General features: G+C 42.9%; 1 protein-coding gene across 3 annotated transcripts in view; it reads right to left on the bottom strand.

Moving 5' to 3' along the window:
- CYFIP1 (cytoplasmic FMR1 interacting protein 1) overlaps positions 1-22,763 on the bottom strand; it is a 129,420-nt gene that overhangs the window by 5,677 nt on the left and 100,980 nt on the right. For all 3 annotated transcript variants that reach the window (XM_073541460.1, XM_073541458.1, XM_073541461.1), the window contains 5 exons: positions 16,166-16,309; positions 15,353-15,443; positions 2,490-2,620; positions 763-835; positions 138-232 (listed from right to left, as the gene is read on the bottom strand). In XM_073541460.1, the coding sequence (XP_073397561.1) occupies positions 138-232; positions 763-835; positions 2,490-2,620; positions 15,353-15,443; positions 16,166-16,309 (534 nt within the window). The remainder of the gene's footprint in view (positions 1-137; positions 233-762; positions 836-2,489; positions 2,621-15,352; positions 15,444-16,165; positions 16,310-22,763) is intronic.

Here is a 22,763-nt window from a genome sequence, read left to right as displayed (position 1 = left end):
ACCCAGCTAGAAGACACAGCCATGGGGGACCACATGAATATAATGTCCAGCTCAAACAAAAGGGAGGCCACATCTTTATATGTACCGAGTACAAACAGACATGATGGCTCACAGAAAACCGCAACATCAGCACTCACCTGGGGAGTCCCTAATCTCTCTATGAGAGGCACCAGGTGGAGTGGAGCGTACTTTGATTCTAACCTCTTCATCTTCGCTTCTAGACGTTCTCCCTCTGATGCAAAGCCATACAAAGATATAAAGCAGCAACATTATGCAATTAGAAAATAATAATATACACACACATACTGTAAATATAAAATATATGTAAACAGAAAAGTTGCAATTTCCCAAGGGCAGGATCCACTATTCACAATAGTTGTTGCTACTGCCACTTCCCTTTCTACTGCCCTGTTGGCCTCCCCACAGAGCGTCCACCACACTGCCCCTAACAGTCTGCAACAAAGATCCAAGAGGAACCAAAACTTTGGCCATCTTGTAAAGTGTACTACCCCTCTACATGATATGCTGACAGATGAATAAATGTTGTTTTCTTCATTGCAACTAAGGAGTGTTATGGTTTTATGTATCCTAGTGTTGGGCTATTCATCCTACTACAGAACGCCACCATCCGCCCAGACTGCCGACCAGAACTTGTCTACTAATGACCTTTGCCCAGATCAGAGCATGGCTTGGAAATACTTGAATGGATGTCAATTAGGTTGGGGTCTATTGCTGCTCATCTGCTGAATCTCCTAAACATACCTTTAACATGGACTCTGGGCAGGATGTTCTGGAAAGGTGCAGCATGGAGCAGGTCACACACCTCTTCTAGAGACTAAGGTTATGGGAAAAAGAACAAGGGTCATTGCCATAGAGACTTTACAGCCATTTTTCATACATGGTCACATGGAGATTCCGTCAGTCTGTATTGTTCGTTACTAATAAATAATAAAACTCTTCTTTCAATTAGTGTCTAATGTTCCAGCTAAATGAGCCTAATTTGCTGCCCTCCAAGGACTGGGCTAATTCTGTTGCTACGCTACAGTGAGCATTGGAAAGCATGCGATTAGCCGTCATTTTCCAGGACCACTCAGCCCAAGTCATAAATGGCGCAGCATGATTGCTCTCAGACTGGCATGATTCAGTGTTCTGCCAAGGTGAACAAACAACACATCACACTGTCACTAGTCCACACACAGAACCCTGACAAGGACACCTACGTTATGGGCATGTGGCAAAGAGATCAATGGAGAACAATAGCGCTATTATAGACTCAATTATAACGGCCGAACAGAGCTAGCTATTATCTCTACAAAGACGACCAGAACAGCAATTATTTGTACATGACACAGGGAGAGAGAAGAATAAAACATGGTTTTCTACTGAAAAGCAACAGGTAAAATATAAATAAGTAAAATAACTGTTAAGTGACTGGACAAGACAATTTTCTGTACTCTGTGCAAAACACAGTAGAAAGGACCACTTAGATTCTAAAAACAGATTGGAAATAATAAAAAAATAAAAAAAACCACGCCTTACAGTAAAGTGCCATATTCACAATTAAATGTATGCCATGACATCTAGAATTGCTAGTTACCTGCAGATAGAGGGGCAATCTGTAGGTAAGTAGTGATTAAACCATGTAGACAGCATATTGGAGCAGCAGCTACAGGGAGGAAATTAAGTTTATATTCTCCCTGCAGCCACTCGCTTCTAGTCAATAAATGACTATAACTAGGGCATGAGTAAATCTACCCACTAGATACTAGTGTATTGTATAAGAGTGCCACTGGCCCCACAGTAAATTCTTGTGTGCCCTCTGAGATGTAGTAATCGGCATAGTACTCCAGATCTGGTGAAATTCTATACATTTGTATATAAATATTGAAAAAATGAGTCTTCAATAATATATGGAAGATGCCCATAGAACATTTTAGCCGATATTGGTGACAATACATTCACTACAGATGCAGTCTAAAAAAGATTGGCCCATATGCATAAAAATGTGGTCAAGACCTCATAACAGAATAAGCAGTATATACCCACTACTGCCCAGACCACTGAAGTGCTGCTTGTTTGCTGACAAGGCTACAGCGGTCACAGCACACCAATCACTTGGCTCTGCTACCCTGTGTAGTCCACCGTGGCATCACCACTGGGCCCAGTGACTGGCTCCAGTAGTCGTATGCCACCAACAGGAGAGCACTGTCAATCACCGCCAATTGGCTGAGAGGAAGAACATCAATTAATGTACAGTATATCTACTAAGGTCTCATTCACATGTCAGCGTTTACATACGTATGTAACAAAATGGTACCAGTATTATCAGTATTGTGCATTGGTGTATGGTCCGTGTGTCCGTTTTTACCATCAGTGCCTCATTCCTTATATTAGGACATGTCAAATATAAATAATTTGCTCTGAATAAGTGGGTATATCTGTAGCATTCATAAAGGACCATGCATAGATATTCATGTTTTTCTACATACCAGGCTCTGCTCTATAAGAAGGCAGAAGAGGAGGGCATTGCCCACTTCCCTCAGACTCTGAAAGCACACAGTCTTCAGCTCGGCATATTCCACTATGTCCTTCAACTGATGATGGAAGAACTCCAAAATTCCTAAGGTACAAGACAAAGAGAAAACAGCAGAAGTTAGATCAGCACCAATACCAAAACACAGGGTGAACATACAAACTCCATGCAGATGTTGCCCATGGTGGGATTTGAACCCAGGACTGCAAGACAACAGTGCTAACCACTGAGCCAGTAAGGCAGGGTTGCTTTCCAAAAGCTCAGTGCCAGGGGTATGAACCACCTTCTCTGTGGAGCTGGTGCATGGATCTCTACAAACCCCGATCAAGTCTGTAAAACAGTCCGACATTTCTGCAGGAAGTCAGCCATGTGAGATCATAACCATATTGCAAAAACTAATTAAATCACCTGTAATGCTATGGAAATCCATTACTTCACTCGTGGGGTTCCCACTTAGGCCTCTTTCACACTTCAGGTTTTCGTGTCAGTTAAAATCCGCCAAAAAGGCGGACAAGCGGATCCGTTCCTAACTGATGTGAACGGATGCCACAGGATCCTTTTTTTGACGGATCCGCAGAATGAGGAAATTTAAAGGAACCGCAGGCGAGAGAGATTTTTTTCCTCCGCCAGAAAGGATTTCAGGGTTAATTTTCTCCCTGACTTCCTTTCTCCGGGCATGCGCACTGCAAAATGAGGATCCAACCACAAAAAAAACGTTGCATGGTCCGTCCAGGCATGCCGGCGGATGAAAAAAAATTTGCGGATCCTCACAAAAACCGATCCAACGGATGACCATCAGTCAAGATCCGCCAGTAATGCAACTCATTGGGGAAAAAAACGGATCCGCAAAAAAAATTTGCGGATCCGTTTTTTTCAAAACCTGGTGGATTTTGACTGTCAAAAACGGAAGTGTGAAAGAGGCCTTAGCTGGATTTGGAAAACACAACTTCAGATTATGTATCGGTAATTAGCTGAAGGGATAATTACGGCTGAGTTTACTCATTGCCTGAGCGCCACAGCTGTTTGATTGTTAATGGACAGAGTTCTGTATTACAGCCAAACGATCACGTGGCCACAATCCAACTGCTTTCTGTGGCACATTGAAAACCTCTCCCACCATATCGCACAGCGAGATAGCTACGCACGCATCGTTAGCCCAGCCTCATTACACCATCACTGAATGCCTGCATAGTCCCATGAGTAAAAAGATCATAAAATTCCCCCTAAATTATTTATACCCTGTTATTGAAAGGGGAAAATTAAGTATGAGTGACTATCGAGAAGTTTTCTGGTATCACAATATTGAGGTTCTATCCATAACATATTTGCCATGCCGTTTCTACATTGTGCGGCCCCCCCCTCCAGTCTCTACACTGCCCTGTATGTCATCTACTTAGTATCGGCTGTACTTGGTATTCCACCATTTTGTCAATGAAGTGAATGGGACGACGCTGCAATACGCAGAACAGTTGCTACTAATGTGGCACGTAAAGTAACTATGAAAGAAGCTGCAGCGCTCCCCCAAGTGTCATACCCCTGCGAAAATCTGATCCGTGGGGGTTTCGGACAATGATGACCTATCTTGAGAGAAGTCATACTGCCATGTTCCTTATTATGTGTAAAATGCCAAAAGTTTAAGGTACATTGTGCCAGGCACGTCACCCCCTACAATTACATTGTTATGTAAAAAAATACGAAGCAACCATCAGAACTCTGAAACAATTATCACTGGAGACACCCCTGCCAAATTTTAAGTGCAATAAAGGGAATGTAATATCTACATAAAGGGGTTGTCTACCTTGCTCAGGAAAGATCACAAAGTTTCTAGGTGCTGCCTGGTAATTATATAAGCTGGGACATATGCATGCTTGAGAAAGTCCAAGAATCCGGCACTCACTTTGGTGAATTTATTTACAATGTGGAGAAAGCGCACTAAACGTTTCGGTCGTTCAGACCTTCAGCAGTTATTCCCTAAATGGTTCAATTAGATTCAAAACATATAACATGTCTGTCTTTGTTTCAAGCATAAGCTTGTGCCAAGGGAAAGAGTGAGCCTATGGCAGCAGGGGGTCGGACAAGATAACCCAGGAGGTCCCTTCCAACTCTCGTATTCTGTAATTCTAGAAGATGAATTGTCTACAACACCAAAGTGTTCCATTTCAGATCAGAGGCAGAATTTACAAGAGCGATTGTCTCCCGTTAGGTTTATGCTGTCAATAAAGTATCATTTCTGTTCTATGCAGAAATATATCCAGAGACATGTACAGGATTAGTACAAAGGATTAGGACCTCAGCCGCATCTCCAGCTCACAAATCCCTGCTGAAGGGCTCATGCAACAGATGACACAATTTAGCCTTGTATGGCTGGGAAAGGCAGCAAACATGTTCCAAAGCAGACCTTTACTATAAAACGTAGGCGCAAATCCCACCAAGGTGTACATCAGGGGTTATAGGGTACTGGGCCGCTATCTGGGACAAATGGCGGATTAGTCTGATGAAGTGGCTTCGGCCGTACTTTGCATGTTGTGCTGCACAGTTTCGCTCTGCTGGAGGAGGATTACGGGTACACCTCGGCTGTCACTCCTAAGTGTTTCCCAAACCTTCTGCACTTGTAAAACATCCTTGAACAATTAGGATCTGCACTTTGCACACAAAATAGTAATGTCTACACTCGTAAAGTTAGCAGCCTGGGGTAACTCTGCCATACAGTCCAGAATCTAAGTAATTAGTCTAACAGCTCATTTACAATGCACAGGTCAATCAGCGCTCACTTATTGGCAGATTTAGAAAGGTCGTCGAAAACTTATGGAAACAGAAAACATGCTATTATGATTGTTCTGTCATCTGCATCACTTGTTCGTCAGACAATTGTCCGCTAGTTCACGGACTATCAGCTCATACAAATGGTTTCAGAGTGCCACAAGCGCTTTAATTTTTTTTTTTCAGAAATCAATAGTGCACATGTGAAAATAAGAAACTTTATAACATATGTAATCAGAGAAAATCTGCTTATTTGCTGATCATTCATTATCAATTTGTAGGTAAAAACTTATCTTGAGTTAATACAGATTTTCATATTACCGAGATGGGAGATGGCAGTTAGTGCTCATAATCTTCTATGGAGAACTGTAGCAGAATGTCTGTTGCCTCTGACTCCTCACCTCTCTATAGAATTTTTAAAACAACAACTGTCATCCTTTATCTCAATAATGGAAAAATCAGATTTTACTGAATATAGATTTTAACTTTTTCCCATGAATCAAACCAAGAACAGAAAGACACAAATTTACCTGATAAAATATATTAAAAATTGCTTATTATCGTGTGTACAATTAATTTGTTAAATAAAAAGTAAAGTTGATTTAAGTCACAATAGACTAAATCCAAGCAAATAAAATTCTAACTTTTGCCTGATAATGAAGAATACTTGCAGGATAGCAGAGCTTTATTCTTTTCAGCAATAATCTATGCATACCAAAAAATAAAGATCACATTTAGATGATGACCCAGTCACTGACATTGAGCAATAAAGATTGTACTTACAGTGCCTCCATCTCCAATGCTATAAAGTAAAATGTGAAAGTGCTGAAATATACCACATCTGGGGAGGGCTTGAGACTGATTGGCTTGAAAAAGGTAAAAAATGTACAATTTGTTTTAACAATTACATTTTATATTTTTGTATATCTTTTATATTGCGTCAATTTTAGGTCGCTACTTCTCCTTCATTAAACTTCCCATTTGGCACCGTGCATTTGGGCCGGAAACAGGTGACATCTGCTAAACCCAGATTCTGCCATCAGATACAAAGTTACTTATTGTTTGAGGCAGGGTATTTTCATGTCTAGATGGTATTGAAAGCCCAGTCCATGAAGATATGAAAGCAGGTTCTACTGTGAATGAGGTGTCCACATGCAGCGTGAAACTAGATACCGTATATACTCGTGTATAAGCCGACCAAAGTATAAGCAGACCCCCCTAATTTTGCCACAAAAAACTGGGAAAACTTATTGACTCGCGTATAAGCCTAGAGTGGAAAATGCAGCAGCTTCTGGTAAATTTCAAAAATAAAAATAAATAGTAAAATTATTTGAGACATCAGTAGGTTAAATGTTTTTGAATATCAATATTGAATCAGGAGCCCCATATAATGCTCCATACAGTTCATGATGGGCCCCATAGGATGCTCCATACAAAATACACCCCATATAATGATGCACAAAGGTTAATAATGGCCCCATAAGATGCTCCATAGAATAATATGCCCCATATGCTGCTACAAAAAGGTTATGGCCCCATAAAATGCTCCATAGCTTATGCCCCATAAGATGCTCCATAGATGATGCCCCATAAGATGCTCCATAGATTATGCCCATAAGATGCTCCATAGATTATGCCCCATAAGATGCTCCATAGATTATGCCCCATAAGATGCTCCATAGATTATGCCCCATAAGATGCTCCATAGATTATGCCCCCATAAGATGCTCCATAGATTATGCCCCCATAAGATGCTCCATAGATTATGCCCTCATAAGATGCTCCATAGATTATGCCCCCATAAGATGCTCCATAGATTATGCCCCCATAAGATGCTCCATAGATTATGCCCCCATAAGATGCTCCATAGATTATGCCCCCATAAGATGCTCCATAGATTATGCCCCATATGCTGCTCCATAGAATATGCCCCCATATGCTGCTCCATAGAATATGCCCCGATATGCTGCCCCATAGAATATGCCCCGATATGCTGCTCCACAGAATATGCCCCCATATGATGCTCCATAGAATATGCCCCCATATGCTGCCCCATAGAATATGCCCCGATATACTGCTCCACAGAATATGCCCCCATATGATGTTCCATAGAATATGCCCCATATGCTGCTCCATAGAATATGCCCCCATATGATGCTCCATAGAATATGCCCCCATATGATGCTCCATAGAATATGCCCCCATATGATGCTCCATAGAATATGCCCCCATATACTGCTCCACAGAATATGCCCCCATATACTGCTCCACAGAATATGCCCCATATGCTGCTCCATAGAATATGCCCCCATATGATGCTCCATAGAATATGCCCCCATATGATGCTCCATAGAATATGCCCCCATATGCTGCTCCATAGAATATGCCCCCATATGCTGCTCCATAGAATATGCCCCATATGCTGCCCCATAGAATATGCCCCCATATGCTGCCCCCATAAGATGCTCCATAGATTATACCTCATATGCTGCTGCAAAAAATACATACTCACTCACCTCTCCTCGCTGGGGGCCAGGTGTCGAGTCCTGAGAAGGCGGTGAACACCGGGGCGCTATGGGGGACAGGTGCCGGTGTCGCCGCTCGCCCAGGACCCGGCACCTGAGATATTCACCTGTCCCCGGTCCATCACTGCTTGCTGCTGTCTGCTGCGTCCTCTGTCAGCGACTGTCTAGGCAGCAGAGGACGCGGCGCGCACTAACCACATCATCGTGCCCTCTGCTGCCTGAAAATGGGCTGAAAATCTCGGCTTATACACAAGTATATACGGTAACTAGTCTAGTCACAGACTATTGAGATAGGTTTCTAGGAAGCTCCATCAGAAAGACATCAGCGCAATGATGAAAAAATCTGCATTAATACTGGTAAACTGAGGGCTCATCAGAATTGGTTAGTTTCAATAAAGTTTGGAATCAATCATAGAATATTTAGTTTTTGCAGTACTTTTCCAATAGGCAGGGCCAATCAGTAACTTGTAACCCGGCCTTTGTGTACAATTAGTAGTATCCAGTTTTCCACCTTGATCAGAGTAGAGAGTCCACCACTAGCAGCATTCTCAGGAAGAATAGGCAGTGACGGTCTGTTTAATGCCAACATGAAGGTTATGTGCTATTTTGAGAAGCAGCACAATACGACAGGCAGCTCAATGAGAAATAACCAAATGTGAAGTGAAAATGATTTACCCAACAGCCCTCTAAATAAATCTTCTCAAAAGGCTTCGAAGAAATAAAGTGAAACAATTGTGACATGCATATGAGGCAGCAATTTACATGATGTCCAATATGCCAGTTCTGCAGGTTTCGATGCAAATGCTCAGCTGCATTGTATGACTCCAAGCCATAGAACGCCAACCGCTCAGCAATCAACTAATGCCCGCTTGACTGGTATAAGCATAAAGAAAATAGACAAAAAAGTTCTCAGATTCTCTAGTTGCAAACTCTAAATAGTCGCCCATTCTTTTCTTCTTTAAAACGTAATCACCCATTGGACTTCCGTCCCATGGTAAGAGTGTGTGTGAGAAAACATTTATCATGGCGCACATATAATGTATATATACACACACACACACACACACACACACACACACACACACATATTAATATACATATATATACTATTATATACGATATATGTTCATTCATACACACACAAATATATACACACTAGCTGAAGAGCCTGGTGCTGCCCGAGCATAGTAACTAAGACACCAGAAACGTATTGAGACGCAAGCATCTATATCTTCTATGCTGGCATTTTAACATCTACCCTGTATCGATTGAAGCGAATAAAATAAATTTGTTTTCACTACATCGTGGAACTGGACAACCTTTTTCCATGTCAGAACCAGAGCGCTGAGTGGAACGGTACTAACTTCCATACCAGGGATCCCTTTAAGAGAGGCCTGGGGTGAGAATCAGAGCGCTGAGGGATTTACCCTAACTTCCATACCGGAGATCCCTTTAAGAAAGCCTGGGGTCAGTACCAGAGCCTTTGAAGGCAATTGCTCCGACTTCCATACCGGAGATCCCTTTAAGAAAGGCCTGGGGTGAGAATCAGAGCGGAGTGGATTTGCCCCGACTTCCATACCGGGGATCCCTTTAAGAGAGCCTGGGATCAGAACCAGAGCGCTGAATGGATTTGCCCTGACTTGCATACAGGAGATCCCTTTAAGAGAGCCTGGGGTCAGTACCAGAGCATTTGAAGGCAATTGCACTGACTTCCATACTGGGGATCCCTTTTAAAAGAGGTCTGGGGTCAGAACCAAAGCGCTGGATGGATTTGCCCTGACTTCCATACTGGAGATCCCTTTAAGAAAGGCCTGGGGTCAGTACCAAAGCACAGAGTGGATTTGCCCTAATTTCTATACCAATGATCCCTTTAACAGACCCTGAGGTCAGAACCACAGAGCTGAGTGGAACGGTTTTAACTTCCATACCGGGGATCCCTTTAAGAGAGACCTGGGGTCAAAATAAGTGCTCTGTGCTCCTTTCTGTGGGGCAGACAATGGCTGGGAGCTTATGTTCCCAGGGATGCCAGATTTCTCCCACCCAGTCAGTGTCTGCTGAGGTGTTGTCAAGTGGGAAAACTTGCTCATAGCAACCAATCACAGCTCAGCTTCTTTTGAACAGCTCTGGTGAAATGAAAGATGCTTCGTGATTGGTTGGTGATACACACATACATACATTCAGTTTTATATATATAGATATACAGCTCTGGCAAAAATTAAGAGACCAATGCAAAATTTTCAGTTTGTCTGATTTTTCGCTTTATAGGTATATTTTTGAGTAAAATGTAAATTGCTCTTTTAGGCTATGTGCACACGTAGCAGAAAATTTCTGCTTAAAAACCGGACTCCCTTCGCGGTTTTTTTATGCGTTTTTTTTCCACGCGGTTCCAGACCCATAGAAATGGCCAGAAATGCGGAAAAATCTGCGAAATTAATGAGCATGCTGCGGTTTTTTTTTACCGCGAAGCGTTTTTTCGCGGTAAAAAACGCATCAATATGCACAAAAAGTGCAAAAGGCATAGAAATGAATGGGAAGCTTATTTTTAGCGTTTTTATAGCGAAATTTATTGGCAAATCCGCTAAAAATAAACGCTAAAAAAACGCTGTGCGTGCACACAGCCTTATTCTATAATCTTCTGACAACATGTCTTCGAATTTCCAAGCACCAAATTTTTGTATTTATTTTCAGAAAATGAGAAGTGGTCAAAATAGCAAAAAATACAGTGCTTGCAGACCTCAAATAATGCTAAGAAAACAAATTCATAATCATTTAGAAGCAAGAATACTAATGTTGTAACTCAGGAAGAGTTCAGAAATCAATATTTTGTGGAATAACCATGATTTTTAATCACAGCTTTCCTCCATCCTGGCATGCTTTCCACCAGTCATTCACACTGCTTTTGGGTGACCTTATGCCACTCCTGGTACAAAAATGTAAGTAGTTCTTCTTTGTTTGATGGCTTGGGACTATCCATCATCCTCTCGATTACATTCCAGAGGTTTTCAATGGGGTTCAGGTCTGGAGATTGGGCTGGCCATGACAGGTATTTGATGTGGTGGTCCTTCATCCACACATTGATTGACATAGTTGTGCGGCATGGTGCATTGTCCTGCTGGAAAATCCAGTCCTCAGAGTTATATTATTGCACATTAGTCCTCAGAGCTGGGGAACATTTCCTGAGCAGAAGGAATCAACTGTTTTTCCAGGATAACCTTGTTTGAGGCTTGATTCATACGTCCTTCGCAAAGATTAACCTGCCCAATTCCAGCCTTGCTGAAGCATCCCCAAATCATCACCGATCCTCCACCAAATTTCACAGTGGGTGCAAGACACTGTGGCCTGTACGCCTCTCCAGGTCTCCGCCTAACCATTGGACGACCAGGTGTTGGGCAAAGCTGAAAATTAGACTCATCAGAGAAGATTACCTTACTCCACTCCTCTATGTTCCACAATCCTTATGGTTTTTGGAAAACGTCAACCTGGCTCTCCTTTGCTTCTCATTGATGAAAGGATTTTTTCTAGCTTCACATGACTTGAGCCCTGCTTCTAGGAGCCTGTTAATTACTGTTCTTGCAGTGCACTTCACTCCAGCTGCCATTTGCCATTCCTTTTGTAGGTCACTTGATGTCATCCTGCAGTTGCTGAGTGACATTCGAATAAGAGGACGGTCATCCCGGTCAGTGGAGAGTTGTTTTTGCCCTCTGCGGTCTGTAGCTTTGTTGTCCCCAATGTCTGCTGCTTAAACTTGTTGTAATGGACTACCGTCTTAGAAATTTAAAGGATGGAGGCAACATGATGCTCACTGTATCCCTCTGCTAGTAAAGCCAGAATTGAGCCCTTCTTTTCCTCACTCAAGACTTTTCTTTTCAACTCCTTTGCCATGGTTAAATGTTATTTTTTCATTCCTATTACTTTTGGGATATTACTAGCACTTGTTTTGCCATCCAACTTGTCCTATTGCAAGAGGATTGTGAACACCACAGCAGGGTTTTTTATACTTTTCTTCGTTAAATAAGATTTGGTTCAGGTGATCACCTAATCAGAAGCACATTAAGTAGAATGAGGTGTACTTTGGGCTCTGCATGAAAATATTTTTAATTTAAAAAAACATTTGCGATGCAATTGAGGCGTAAATTTTCAGGTTTAAATAAACGGGATGAACAAAATTATACTGTGAAAACATTTAGGAAGAGTAACCATTTTTTTTTTTTACAAAGCCTTCTCATTTCAGGGGCTCACAAGTAATTGGACAAATTAACTTTATCATAAATAAAATGTTCACTTTTAAGGGCACGTGCACACAATCAGTAAAACACTGAGGGTTCGACACTGTGTGCTTGTGCAGCGTCCAAACCGCAGTGGCCAGATGTTACAGCATAGGGGATGTGATTTCAAGAAATCCCATGTGCACTATGCATCAACAGACACCCGTGGCTCACCGGCAGAGAAGGACATGCGGCATGTCTCTCCAAACCGCAGCATGGCAATTTCTCTTGCACAAACACTAATTTCACCAATAGACTGTATTGGACGCGGTAAATTTGCACGGTACAGTGAACACATGCAGATTCACTTTTGTTCAGTAGAAAGCAGTGCTTTGGCCGCAGCAAACATGGGCTGCATCCAAAGCACTGCCACTTCTGTGCACCTGACCTGATACTTCTGTTCAGATCTAAAAAGTAAGGCCCTGTACACTTCAGAATTCATCCGGCTGCTTCCTTCTTATATAATAATAATACATTTTATTTTTATAGCGCCGACATATTCCGCAGCACTTTACATTTCAGAGGGGATTTGTACAGACAATAGACATTACAGCATAACAATAATCACATACAGTAGATTATAACAAATACCAAGAGGAATGAGGGCCCTGCTCGCAAGCTTACAGTCTACGAGGAAAGAGGTAGACACGAAAGGTGGGTGGTAACAGTTGCCCTGATTGTATGGACCAGCCATAATGTTAAGTGTGTAACAGTACAAACACAGAGGGCTAATGGATGCATAAAGCATGTGGGAACATGATGCAGGAAATCTGGTTATGGTAAAACTTTTGGCTGTGCCACACAGGGATAGATTAGATTAATGTGTTGAGGCGATAGGCCAGTCTGAATAAATGCATTTTCAGGGCACGCTTAAAATTGTGGGGATTGGGGACTAATCGTATTGACCTGGGAAGTGCATTCCAAAGAATTGGTGCAGCACGTGTAAAGTCTTGGAGACGGGAGTGGGAGGTTCTGACTATTGAGGATGCTAACCTCAGGTCATCAGCAGAACGGAGGGCGCTGGTTGGGTGGTATACTGAAACAAGGGAGGAGATGTAAGGTGGTGCTGAGCTATGGAGGGCTTTGTGGGTGAGGGTAATAAGTTTATACTGAATTCTGGAGTGGATGGGTAGCCAGTGTAATGACTGGCACAAGGTAGAGGCATCGGTGTTAACGATTGGTGAGGAATATGATCCTGGCTGCAGCATTCAAGACAGATTGGAGAGGGGAGAGTTTGGTAAGAGGGAGACCGATTAGAAGAGAGTTACAATAGTTGAGACGAGAATGAATAAGAGAAACAGTAAGAGTTTTTGCAGAGTCAAAAGTAAGAAAAGGTCGAATTCTAGAAATGTTTTTGAGGTGCAGATGACAAGAGCGAGCCAGTGATCGAATGTGGGGGGCAAAGGAAAGCTCAGAATCAAGTATGACCCCAAGACAGCGGGCCTGTTGCTGGGGAGTAATAGTGGAGCCACACACAGAAATAGCAATGTCGGGTATAGGTACATTAGTAGAGGGAGGAAACACCAGGAGTTCAGTCTTTGACAGGTTCAGTTTCAGATATAGTGAGGACATGATATTAGACACAGCGTTTAGACAATTGCCGGTGTTTTCTAGAAAGGCTGGCGTGATGTCAGGAGAAGAAGCGTATAATTGGGTGTCATCAGCATAGAGATGGTACTGGAAACCAAATCTACTGATTGTTTGACCAATAGGGGCAGTGTACATCAGTCACATCATCAATAAACACTACTGACCCAATGCTATTGGTAGCCATGCATGCCCATGTCATCACACTGCCTCCATCATGTTTTACAGAGGATGTGGTGTCCTTTGGATCATGAGCCATTCCAAGCCTTCTTCATATTTGTTTCCATTATTCTGGTACCGATTGATCTTAGTTTCATCTGTCTAAAGAATGCTTTCCCAGAACTTGGCTGTCTTCTTTAAGAAAATTTTTCTTTTTTTTTAAATCTAATCTGGCCTTTCTATTTTTAAGGCTGATTAATGGTTTGCACCTTGTGGTGAGTCTTTTGTATTTGCTCTCATGAAGTCTTCTTTTTCTGGTAGACTTAGATTCGTCACTTGGGTGGATGTTGTGAGTGGGTTTTTCTTCACCATGGAAAGGATTCTGCAATCATCCAACAATGTTGGTCTTCTGTGGACATCCAGGCCTTTTTGACTTCCCAAACTCATCAGTGCGCTCTTTTAAAGAATGTACCAAACTGTTGATTTGACCACTCCTAACATTTGTGCTCTCTCTTCTGGATTTCTTCCTTTTTTTCTTCAGTTTAATGAGGATTTGTTTCTCTTCCATTGAGAGCTCTGCATGTTGTGAGTTTAGAAGCAACAGCTTCTAAATGCAAATTCCGCATTTCTTACCTGCTTTATTGATGATGAATTAACGAGGAAATAGCCATGCAGCCCATTAAAGAGCTTTAATTGTCCAATTACTTTTGAGAACGAGGCAGCTACATATTAAAGAGCTGTAATTCCTAAGCCCTTACTCCAATTAAGATATGAATACTCTCAAATTAAAGCTGAGATTTAGCACTTTAAAGGTACTGTCACACTTAGCGATGTACCAGCGATCCCGACCAGCGATATGACGCGGTCAGGATTGCTGGTACATCGCTAAGTGGTCGCTAGTGAGCTGCCACACAGGCAGATCTCACCAGCGACATCGCTGGGGACGAAGGTCGCTACTTACCTGTCACACCAGGCGATCCTGACGTCCTCCCGCCCGTGTCCACGCTCGTCTCTCCACAGGAAGCGCCGCAGGAAGCTGACGACGAGAAGCGGTCCTGAACATTCTCGCGCGATCAGCGATAACCAGCGGGGGAGCCGGTCGTAGGTAAGTATCAGACACAGTGATGTCGCTAGCAATATCGCTATAACTTCACAAGTTATAGCGATATTGCTAGCGATATCGCTTAGTGTGACAGGCCCTTAAGCCCAAACTGATTATATACCGGTAACTGTATCTTGAATATGTTTTAGTAAACTGCTAAAATGCCAAAACTTGTGTCACTGTCCAAATATTTTTGGACCTAACTGTATACACACAATCATCATATTTATTTACCAGCCGTGTTCATCTGAAAACTGCAGCTCTAATTTGTATGAGAAACTGGTCTTGAATGCTGCAAATTATTCTCCGAATAGAAGGAAAATCTGCGCGCACAACATTTTCATTATGATAAGCAAATAAACAGGAACACAATGTTCTCATGTGAATTGGGCCTTTCTGACAAGATTACAAGGGAACAAACCTGGGGAGCCATATTCATGTCTAGGCAGCCTGCAGATCTTAGGCATCACTTCCATCAGTGTCTTCACATACTGGAGAATAGTACCCTGCAACTACAAGTATAAAGCTATTGTCAGACACACATTCATTTATGCAAACTGAAAAGAAAAAAAAAAAGGACATCTTTCATACCACGTATTCAAAAAGAAAATGCCAGCTGTGCCAGTAAGTGTACATAGGTTATTATATAATTTCTTTGCCGCTTCATAAACTAAAAAGGAAGATCTAATATGGGTATAAAAGTGAAGGCTGTACACACAGTTCACCTTTAATGTGACAACTTGTGAGGCACAAAGAGTGAGTTGCAAATGGGACTGAAATAATGGCAGGTTGGGGAATAAGTGCTGTGGGGTCACTGGAATGAGCCATCTGATGCCCCTCCTGCACATTAGCTAGATCTGTAGGAAGATTGTTCAGCTTATCGTTAGCTCTGCTGACTCCCCAACACTTTGGCACTTGATGGATATTAACATTCCTGTTTGCCCTTTGTGAGAGTCACAAGCAAACCCCTCTGGCGACAACTTACCTCCAGAAAGAACTAAGGGATCGGCTGTCGAAATTCAAAAGGGGAGAACCCTATAAACAGTAGACTCCCACCAATATCAGTGGGTTCAGCCAACCTTATTCTAAGGCGTCTGGCCATCTTTAGGTGCATAGCTATTTTTGAAGGTGTTCACGAATTGATAAAGAGATTAACTCACGTATGAGCAAAACACGACAACTGACAATCCATTTATAGTACAACACTAAGGATGATATGCACAGAACTACTCACCAGGCTCTTTACGACTTTCAGTAATTCCTCCATCACCACAGCGATACCTTGGTATCCTAGAAGACGGCAAATCATTTTAAAGTGTGGGGGGCCCACAAAGTTCCGGTAGTTGCTGAAAATGCTGTTGTATGCCAGGTTCAAATTCTGTGAAGACAGAAAAGGTTCTGCTGAGACAGACCATACAAGATGCAGATGGCCAGGAGGAGTACTGCCCCAATATGTATCCTCTGTGGGGAGCACAAGGGGTGACACTTTAGTCCTGTTCAGGAAAATAATGATGTGACGACACAGCATTTTATCTTAATTACCGTATTTTTCAGACTATAAGACGCACCGGACCATAAAATGCACCTCAATTTTCAGAAGGGATCCGGCACAGGTGGAGGAGTGTTCACAGGGGTCATTCAGTGGTCCAGGGTCGTGCAGTGGCGGCTCTGTGCTGGGGCAGGTTGGTTGTGCTGGGGCAGCTGGACTGTACTGGGGCAGCTGGACTGTACTGGGGCAGATGGGCTGTGGCAGCTGTGCTGGGGCAGCTGGGCTAGGGCAGCTGGGCTGTGCTGGGGCAGCTGGGCTGTGCTGGGGCAGCTGGGCTGTGCTGGGGCAGCTGGGCTGTGCTGGGGCAGCTGGGCTGTGCTGGGGCTGGAGCAGCTGGGCTCTGTGGGGTGAGGGTGGCGGCTCTCTGTGCTTCGGTGCAGGGGCGGCGGCTCCGCCGGTATTTCCTCCAAGCCCGGAGGCCCCCGCACATCCCTTGCTGGCCGCCGCCATGTTGTGGTAGCCTCTGGAAATATGGACGCCGGGAAGATGGCCGCCGGTCCGGGGACGAGGCATGCGCAGGTTCAGATCTCGTCCCGAGATCTCGGGGGACGAGATCTCGTTGCCGAGATTTGAATCTCGTCCCCCAAGATGTCGGGACGAGATCTGAACCTGCGCATGCGCCGTCCCCGGACCGGCGTCCATGTTTCCGGAGGCCACCGCAACATGGCGGCGGCCAGCAAAGGATGTGCGGGGGCCTCCGGGCTTGGAGGAAATGCCGGCGGAGCCGCCACCCCTGCACCGGAGCACAGAGAGCCGCTACCCCTGCACCGGAGCACAGCCCGCTGCCACCACCGCACTACAGAGACCCGCGGCACCCGCACAAGCCTCCAGCCACGATCGGAGGTTAGTATATTGTGACCATAAGCCGCACCACCCACTTTCCCCAAAAATTTTTGGGGAAAAAAAGTGTGTCTTATGGTCCGAAAAATACGGTAACTAGACGTCTATTTTCAGCAAGCCAGGAGGATAGACTTATCTACAATATATGTTGACTTTTTAATTTATTTGTTTCTTTCTGTTTGGTCAGGAAAACACATACTTTTGCTCATATAAGCCTGTAATATTGACTTGTAAGTTGACATTTAATGTAATATATTATGCTGTTAACCTGGATGACTAGTGATCCAGGGTCATGAAACAATGTTTGCTCATATGCTGATTACAAATTGTCCAGGCCAGATAGTTTGTTGACTTGCAAAACAAAGGAGGAAAAACTATGCAAATAAGTTTACATAATCAAACAATGCAAGTTGGTCTGATCACCATTCTTCCCCTTTACCTGCGAATGCTGACTTGAAGGATATTTGTTAACTATTAAATGGATAGATACCTCCATAGACAGAGTTTCAGCCAATACCTCCAGAAACCTAAGAGATCCAAAGAACCAGAGATTCTCTACAGGACAGCAGCCAAATCATCATGGCTCCATCACAAGGGACACAGATTTGTCATTATACAGGATTCCAGCTTAGGGAACCACGGCCCCGGCTGAAAGAATAAAGACTTGCTCCACTGAACATCGCTGAACCATGGACACGTTTGGGGTAGTCAGGATTTGGACCCACCGGTCACCTGGCTCCATGGAGATATTTGGAGAAGCCAGGTTGTGACCCTCGAGTCAACTGGCCTTGTACCTTAATGGACTGTCATCTTTCTAAGCTTGTCATTCCCTCCTCTCTGTGTGCGTGCCACAGGTGGGGTAGTCAGCCCTGGAAGCTCTGAAATTGCAGCTGCTCTTATCCCAGCGAATCAGCGGAAGGGTAGACTCTACTTGTGCACCATCTTGGATATTTTGCTGGGGCTGTTCTATGTGTTATTTGCCTGTTTTATGGTTCAAAAAATGATTGCCACACTGTTTTACTCTCACCCTATGTTGCCTGAGTAGTAGCATGCCCACAGGGAAAGGAGAGCCAGCATTCAGTGGGCTTTTCCCTGTACCACGCGGCCTCGAGCCAGGGGACTAGAGCATCCGCTGAACCTCATGTCTCCACAAATAATATACTTTTTTGTTATGGAGAAACAAACAAAAAAAAATTGCAAACGAAAAAAAACAATTCTCCTACTGCTGTAATTTATTTGTTAAAAATGGCTGATATACAGATAAGAACGAACATACAAATCTATGAAAAAAACCTGACTCGTGTACAACTGTATGGACTTGTATGAGTGAGAGCGATGCCCACTTTTTAAAAGAATGGATGTGCGAGAAAAGTCTAAAAGATCTGATATTTACACAATATTCTGCACACGTCACTCCTGTTACAGATCTACGTACATGCACACGTTACTGAAGGAAGGAGAAAGGTGCTATACACTCCCTGACAGAAGTTATGTCGCTTAGGCCTGTTTCACACTTCCGTTTTTGTGTCCGCCAAACGGATCCGTTTCCGTTTTTTTGACGGAAACTGATGCAAACGGATCCGTTTTAAAAAAAACGGATCCGTTTTTTTTGACGGATCCGCGGTAACCACTAATGGAAGTCTATGGGACCAAAAAAACGGATCCTGCAAAAAAATGGCGGATCCGTTTTTTTACGGAAACCAACGGATTTTGACGGATTTGAAAAAACGGAAGTGTGAAACAGGCCTTATCCATGTTATGTAAATAAAAGCTTATAACCTGACGCTAAATTCATCCATTGGTTGTATAAATTATTCTTTTGAAAACGGAAACCCTCCGAAATGTGGTTTAGGTTAAGAAAATAAATTGCCATCAATGCAGAAATATTGATCATTTAATGGACACAGAATGGTCAGATTTTGGCAAGACAGAAGTATTGTCAGCCACAGAAAGTAATGTGATATTCAAACAAATAATTAACTTAAAATACAAATATATGTTGCATAACATTGGTGAATGAAGTTGTGGTGCTATTGGAGTGATATTTAATATTTTGTGTGACTTCCATGAGCTTGAAGGACTGCATCCATGCAGTCCAACAATGATTCATACAATTTATTAATGAAGTCATCAGGAATAGCAAAGAATACAATCTTACATGCCTCTCAGAGTTCATCTAGATTCTTTGGTTTTGCCTTCCAAGCTACCTCTTTCATCCTACCCCAAACATGCTCAATGATGTTCATGTCTGGTGACTGGGCTGGCCAGTCCTTGAGCACCTTGATCATTTTTGCCTGGAGGAACTTTGTTGTAGAGATGGGTGTATGAGATGGAGCACCATCCTGCTGCAGAATTTGACTCCTTTCATGATTTGGAATATAAGAGGTAGTTAATACTTCTTGATATTTAGGCTACTGATATTGCCTTCAACTTTGCAAATGTTTCGCACACCCCCATACTGAATGTAACCCCAGACCATGATCTTTCCACCACCAAATTTAACTGTTTTCTGGGTGTGTTTTGGATCCATACGGGCTCCAGTAGGTCTCCTGTAGTATCTGCGGCGGCTGTGGTGTAATTCTACTGAAGATTCATCAGAGAAATCCACCTTCTGCCACTTTTCCAGCGTCCATCTGTTTGGCAGGCTGTGGGACTTTGCAAATGCCACACGTTTTTTTTATTTGCCTTTTGTTTAGTGCTGGCTTCTGGGCACTGATTCGACCATGGAGGCCATTTCGAGACAAAATTCTACAAACTGTTCTAGTTGACACAGGGGCGTGAGGTGACCAGGCCTGTTGGAGCTCTGCTGCAGTGGAAGAGGGGCTTGCTTTGGATTTTCTAACCAATAAACGTTCCTCCTGAGCAGTTGTCTTGCGGGGTCTGCCGGACCTGGGCTTGTCAAACACATCTCCAGTCTCTTCGAATCTTTTTTTTTAATTCTTTGTACTTGACGTCGAGACACATTAAAGGTGCCAGCCACCTCTGCAGTGGATCTGGTCTTCAGCCTCTTGATAATCCAGGCTTTGGTCGCTGGGTGGATTTTTGGCATGTTGTCAGAGCTCATGTTGCAGCTCAAGTGAAGGTCTGGGGTGCTGGGTTTCTTTTTATACACACCCACTAATTAACCGATCATTTACTGAGCACAGGTGAGGATGTAAACTAGGATTGGGTGCATTATATGACCAGGCGACAAAAATTTTGTCTTGCGAAAATCTGACCATTCTGTGTCCATTAAATGATCAATATTTCTGCATTGATGCCAATTTATTTTCTTAACCTAAGCCACATTTCGGATGTTTTCAGCTTTCAAAAGAATAATTTATACAACCAATGGATGAATTTAACGTCCGGTTATAAGCTTTTATTTACATAACATGGATAAGCAACATAACTTTTGTCAGGGAGTGTATAGGACGAGCAGTTACGTGTGCCTTGTTTCCTTTCATTCCTAATGAACCCTTAATATAGCAGATGCTGTACAGATTAGGCATGACCCTGTTCTGAAAGACTGCTCTGGCAAACCGAGCTTTGATTGTATTTAATTAAATGCCTCAACCATGTCAAATCAAGCTTGAATTCAAGAAGAGAGAGTGGGAGTGAGGGAGAGGATCCTTGGTCATCTTACCTCTTATGAACCCTAATTTCAAAAAGAAAGAGATTGGTGAGGACATACAAAAGGTAAAAGCAGTATGGTAGAACAAAATAAAAAACTTAACTGAAATGTAATGAATCTGTAGCTTTTATCTTTGCGAACTTAAAAATAAAATGCCAAATATGAAGGAAAAAAAAAACCTAATAAACAGCCTCAAAAATATTAAAAAAAAATGGAAAAAACAACGTCATAAAAATATATGTATAAAAGAAAACATTATGGAAGGAAAACTAGAGCTGCAGGGAGTGAGTTATCTATATAGTAACACGGCTTCATTAAGAAGGATAATTACAATTAAGTCCCAGGTTAGTTAATAACAAAAAAAGAAAAATAGGAGCAACACAGTCTAGCAGCTTATATACTGGAGGCTCTGGAGAAATGATCCCAGTACCAGGTCCATGAACGTTTATAGATCATGGAGTAGTGGTAATGAACCAAAGAGAGTTGATAAAATTCCAACACCTGCAGCCATGTGCCACGGTCATGAGCAGAGCCTATGGGTTTTGGAGGTGTAAACACGTAAGCTATGATGAAGGGTGGACACAGCCAAAATGCGAAGGCTTTTCTTATGAACACCGCACATGGCAGCATGTGTTATAAAGTATGATTGAATGAAGAAATTATATTTTTACACCAAGTGTGAGTTTTACACAATAAGTATGGTACACTATAGAGCACTAACACATAAAAAAGCTAAAAGGTAGAAATGGAGTTCTTTAATCAGCAATTATAAACCATCTAAATATGTGATAAATTACTGAGTATGTAATTCCACCAAGCCCTAGCTATAATAAAGGAGGAAGAAATCGGTACTTTTTATTTTAAGTAATAAGAAAATTATAATCCATATTAATATCTTTTGTTCACAGGTAGCACCTAAACTTTTCTTCTCTTTACACGTCAGTGCTGTAGTATTAGGGAGACTCCCATTTCTATAAGCTTAAATGCCACAACCTAAAAAGGTGTGAAAATATATGCAAATCTGCACAATATTTTGCAATGACTGGCCCTGTGGAAAAGAGGTGAACTGCAGTCCTTGGCAGTGAATACTACACAGTGAAATGAGCTGGGCCGTTCAGCTCCAATTAATGTCTACATGCCATCAATTCTTGCTGATCGGTGGTGGTGCTGGATGTCGGACTCCCACCGATCGGATACTGATGGCTTATCCTAAGGATAGGTCATCGATATTGAACCTTTTTAGAAAGCTTTTTCTTCCTTTCACATAGTTTCAGTTCTCTCTCATCCTTGTCGTCTTCCTGCCAACATCATTGGCATGTGCCCAAAAATAACCCAGCTCATAGACAATGGGGCAATCTAGGACTTTTGTTATTTTTGCATCTGGGGCTTAGAATTAACAGGTAGGTAGTTGCTAACCTGCCTGTTCTGCGCAGGCTCAGCTGGCAATTCTGCTGTTTCAATTCACCACTGGTCAGCAAAGCAGTGCCTTCTCTTCTGCTCTGCTGATGGGGTGACTGCAGGTATCATGCCGAATGGCAACGCGCCTCCCGCAGCTAGGCAGTGGGGAGCCGGCTGTCAATTGGCATGACACTAGTTGAGATGCCCAGTCAACAGAGTGGAGCGAAACAGAAGACACTGCTCTGTTGACATGACACCAGCGGGAGCCACAGATTCACCGGAAGGAGAGGTCCGTGACCATTCTGAGCCAGAGATAGCTGCCAGACAGAAAAGGCAAATAGTTAGCAACTACCTGCCTGTTCATGTTTAGTGCCATAGCAAAAATAAAAGTCCTGGATAACCCCTTCCTTCAAGCAAAAGAAACTGAATTGA

The sequence above is a fragment of the Dendrobates tinctorius genome, unplaced genomic scaffold, assembly GCF_039654945.1.
Source record: "Dendrobates tinctorius isolate UK_male_01 unplaced genomic scaffold, ASM3965494v1 ptg000121l, whole genome shotgun sequence".
Classification (NCBI taxonomy): Eukaryota; Metazoa; Chordata; class Amphibia; order Anura; family Dendrobatidae; genus Dendrobates; species Dendrobates tinctorius.
The sequence above is the reverse complement of the archived record's forward strand: the minus strand, read 5'-3'. Positions and strand labels throughout refer to the sequence as shown.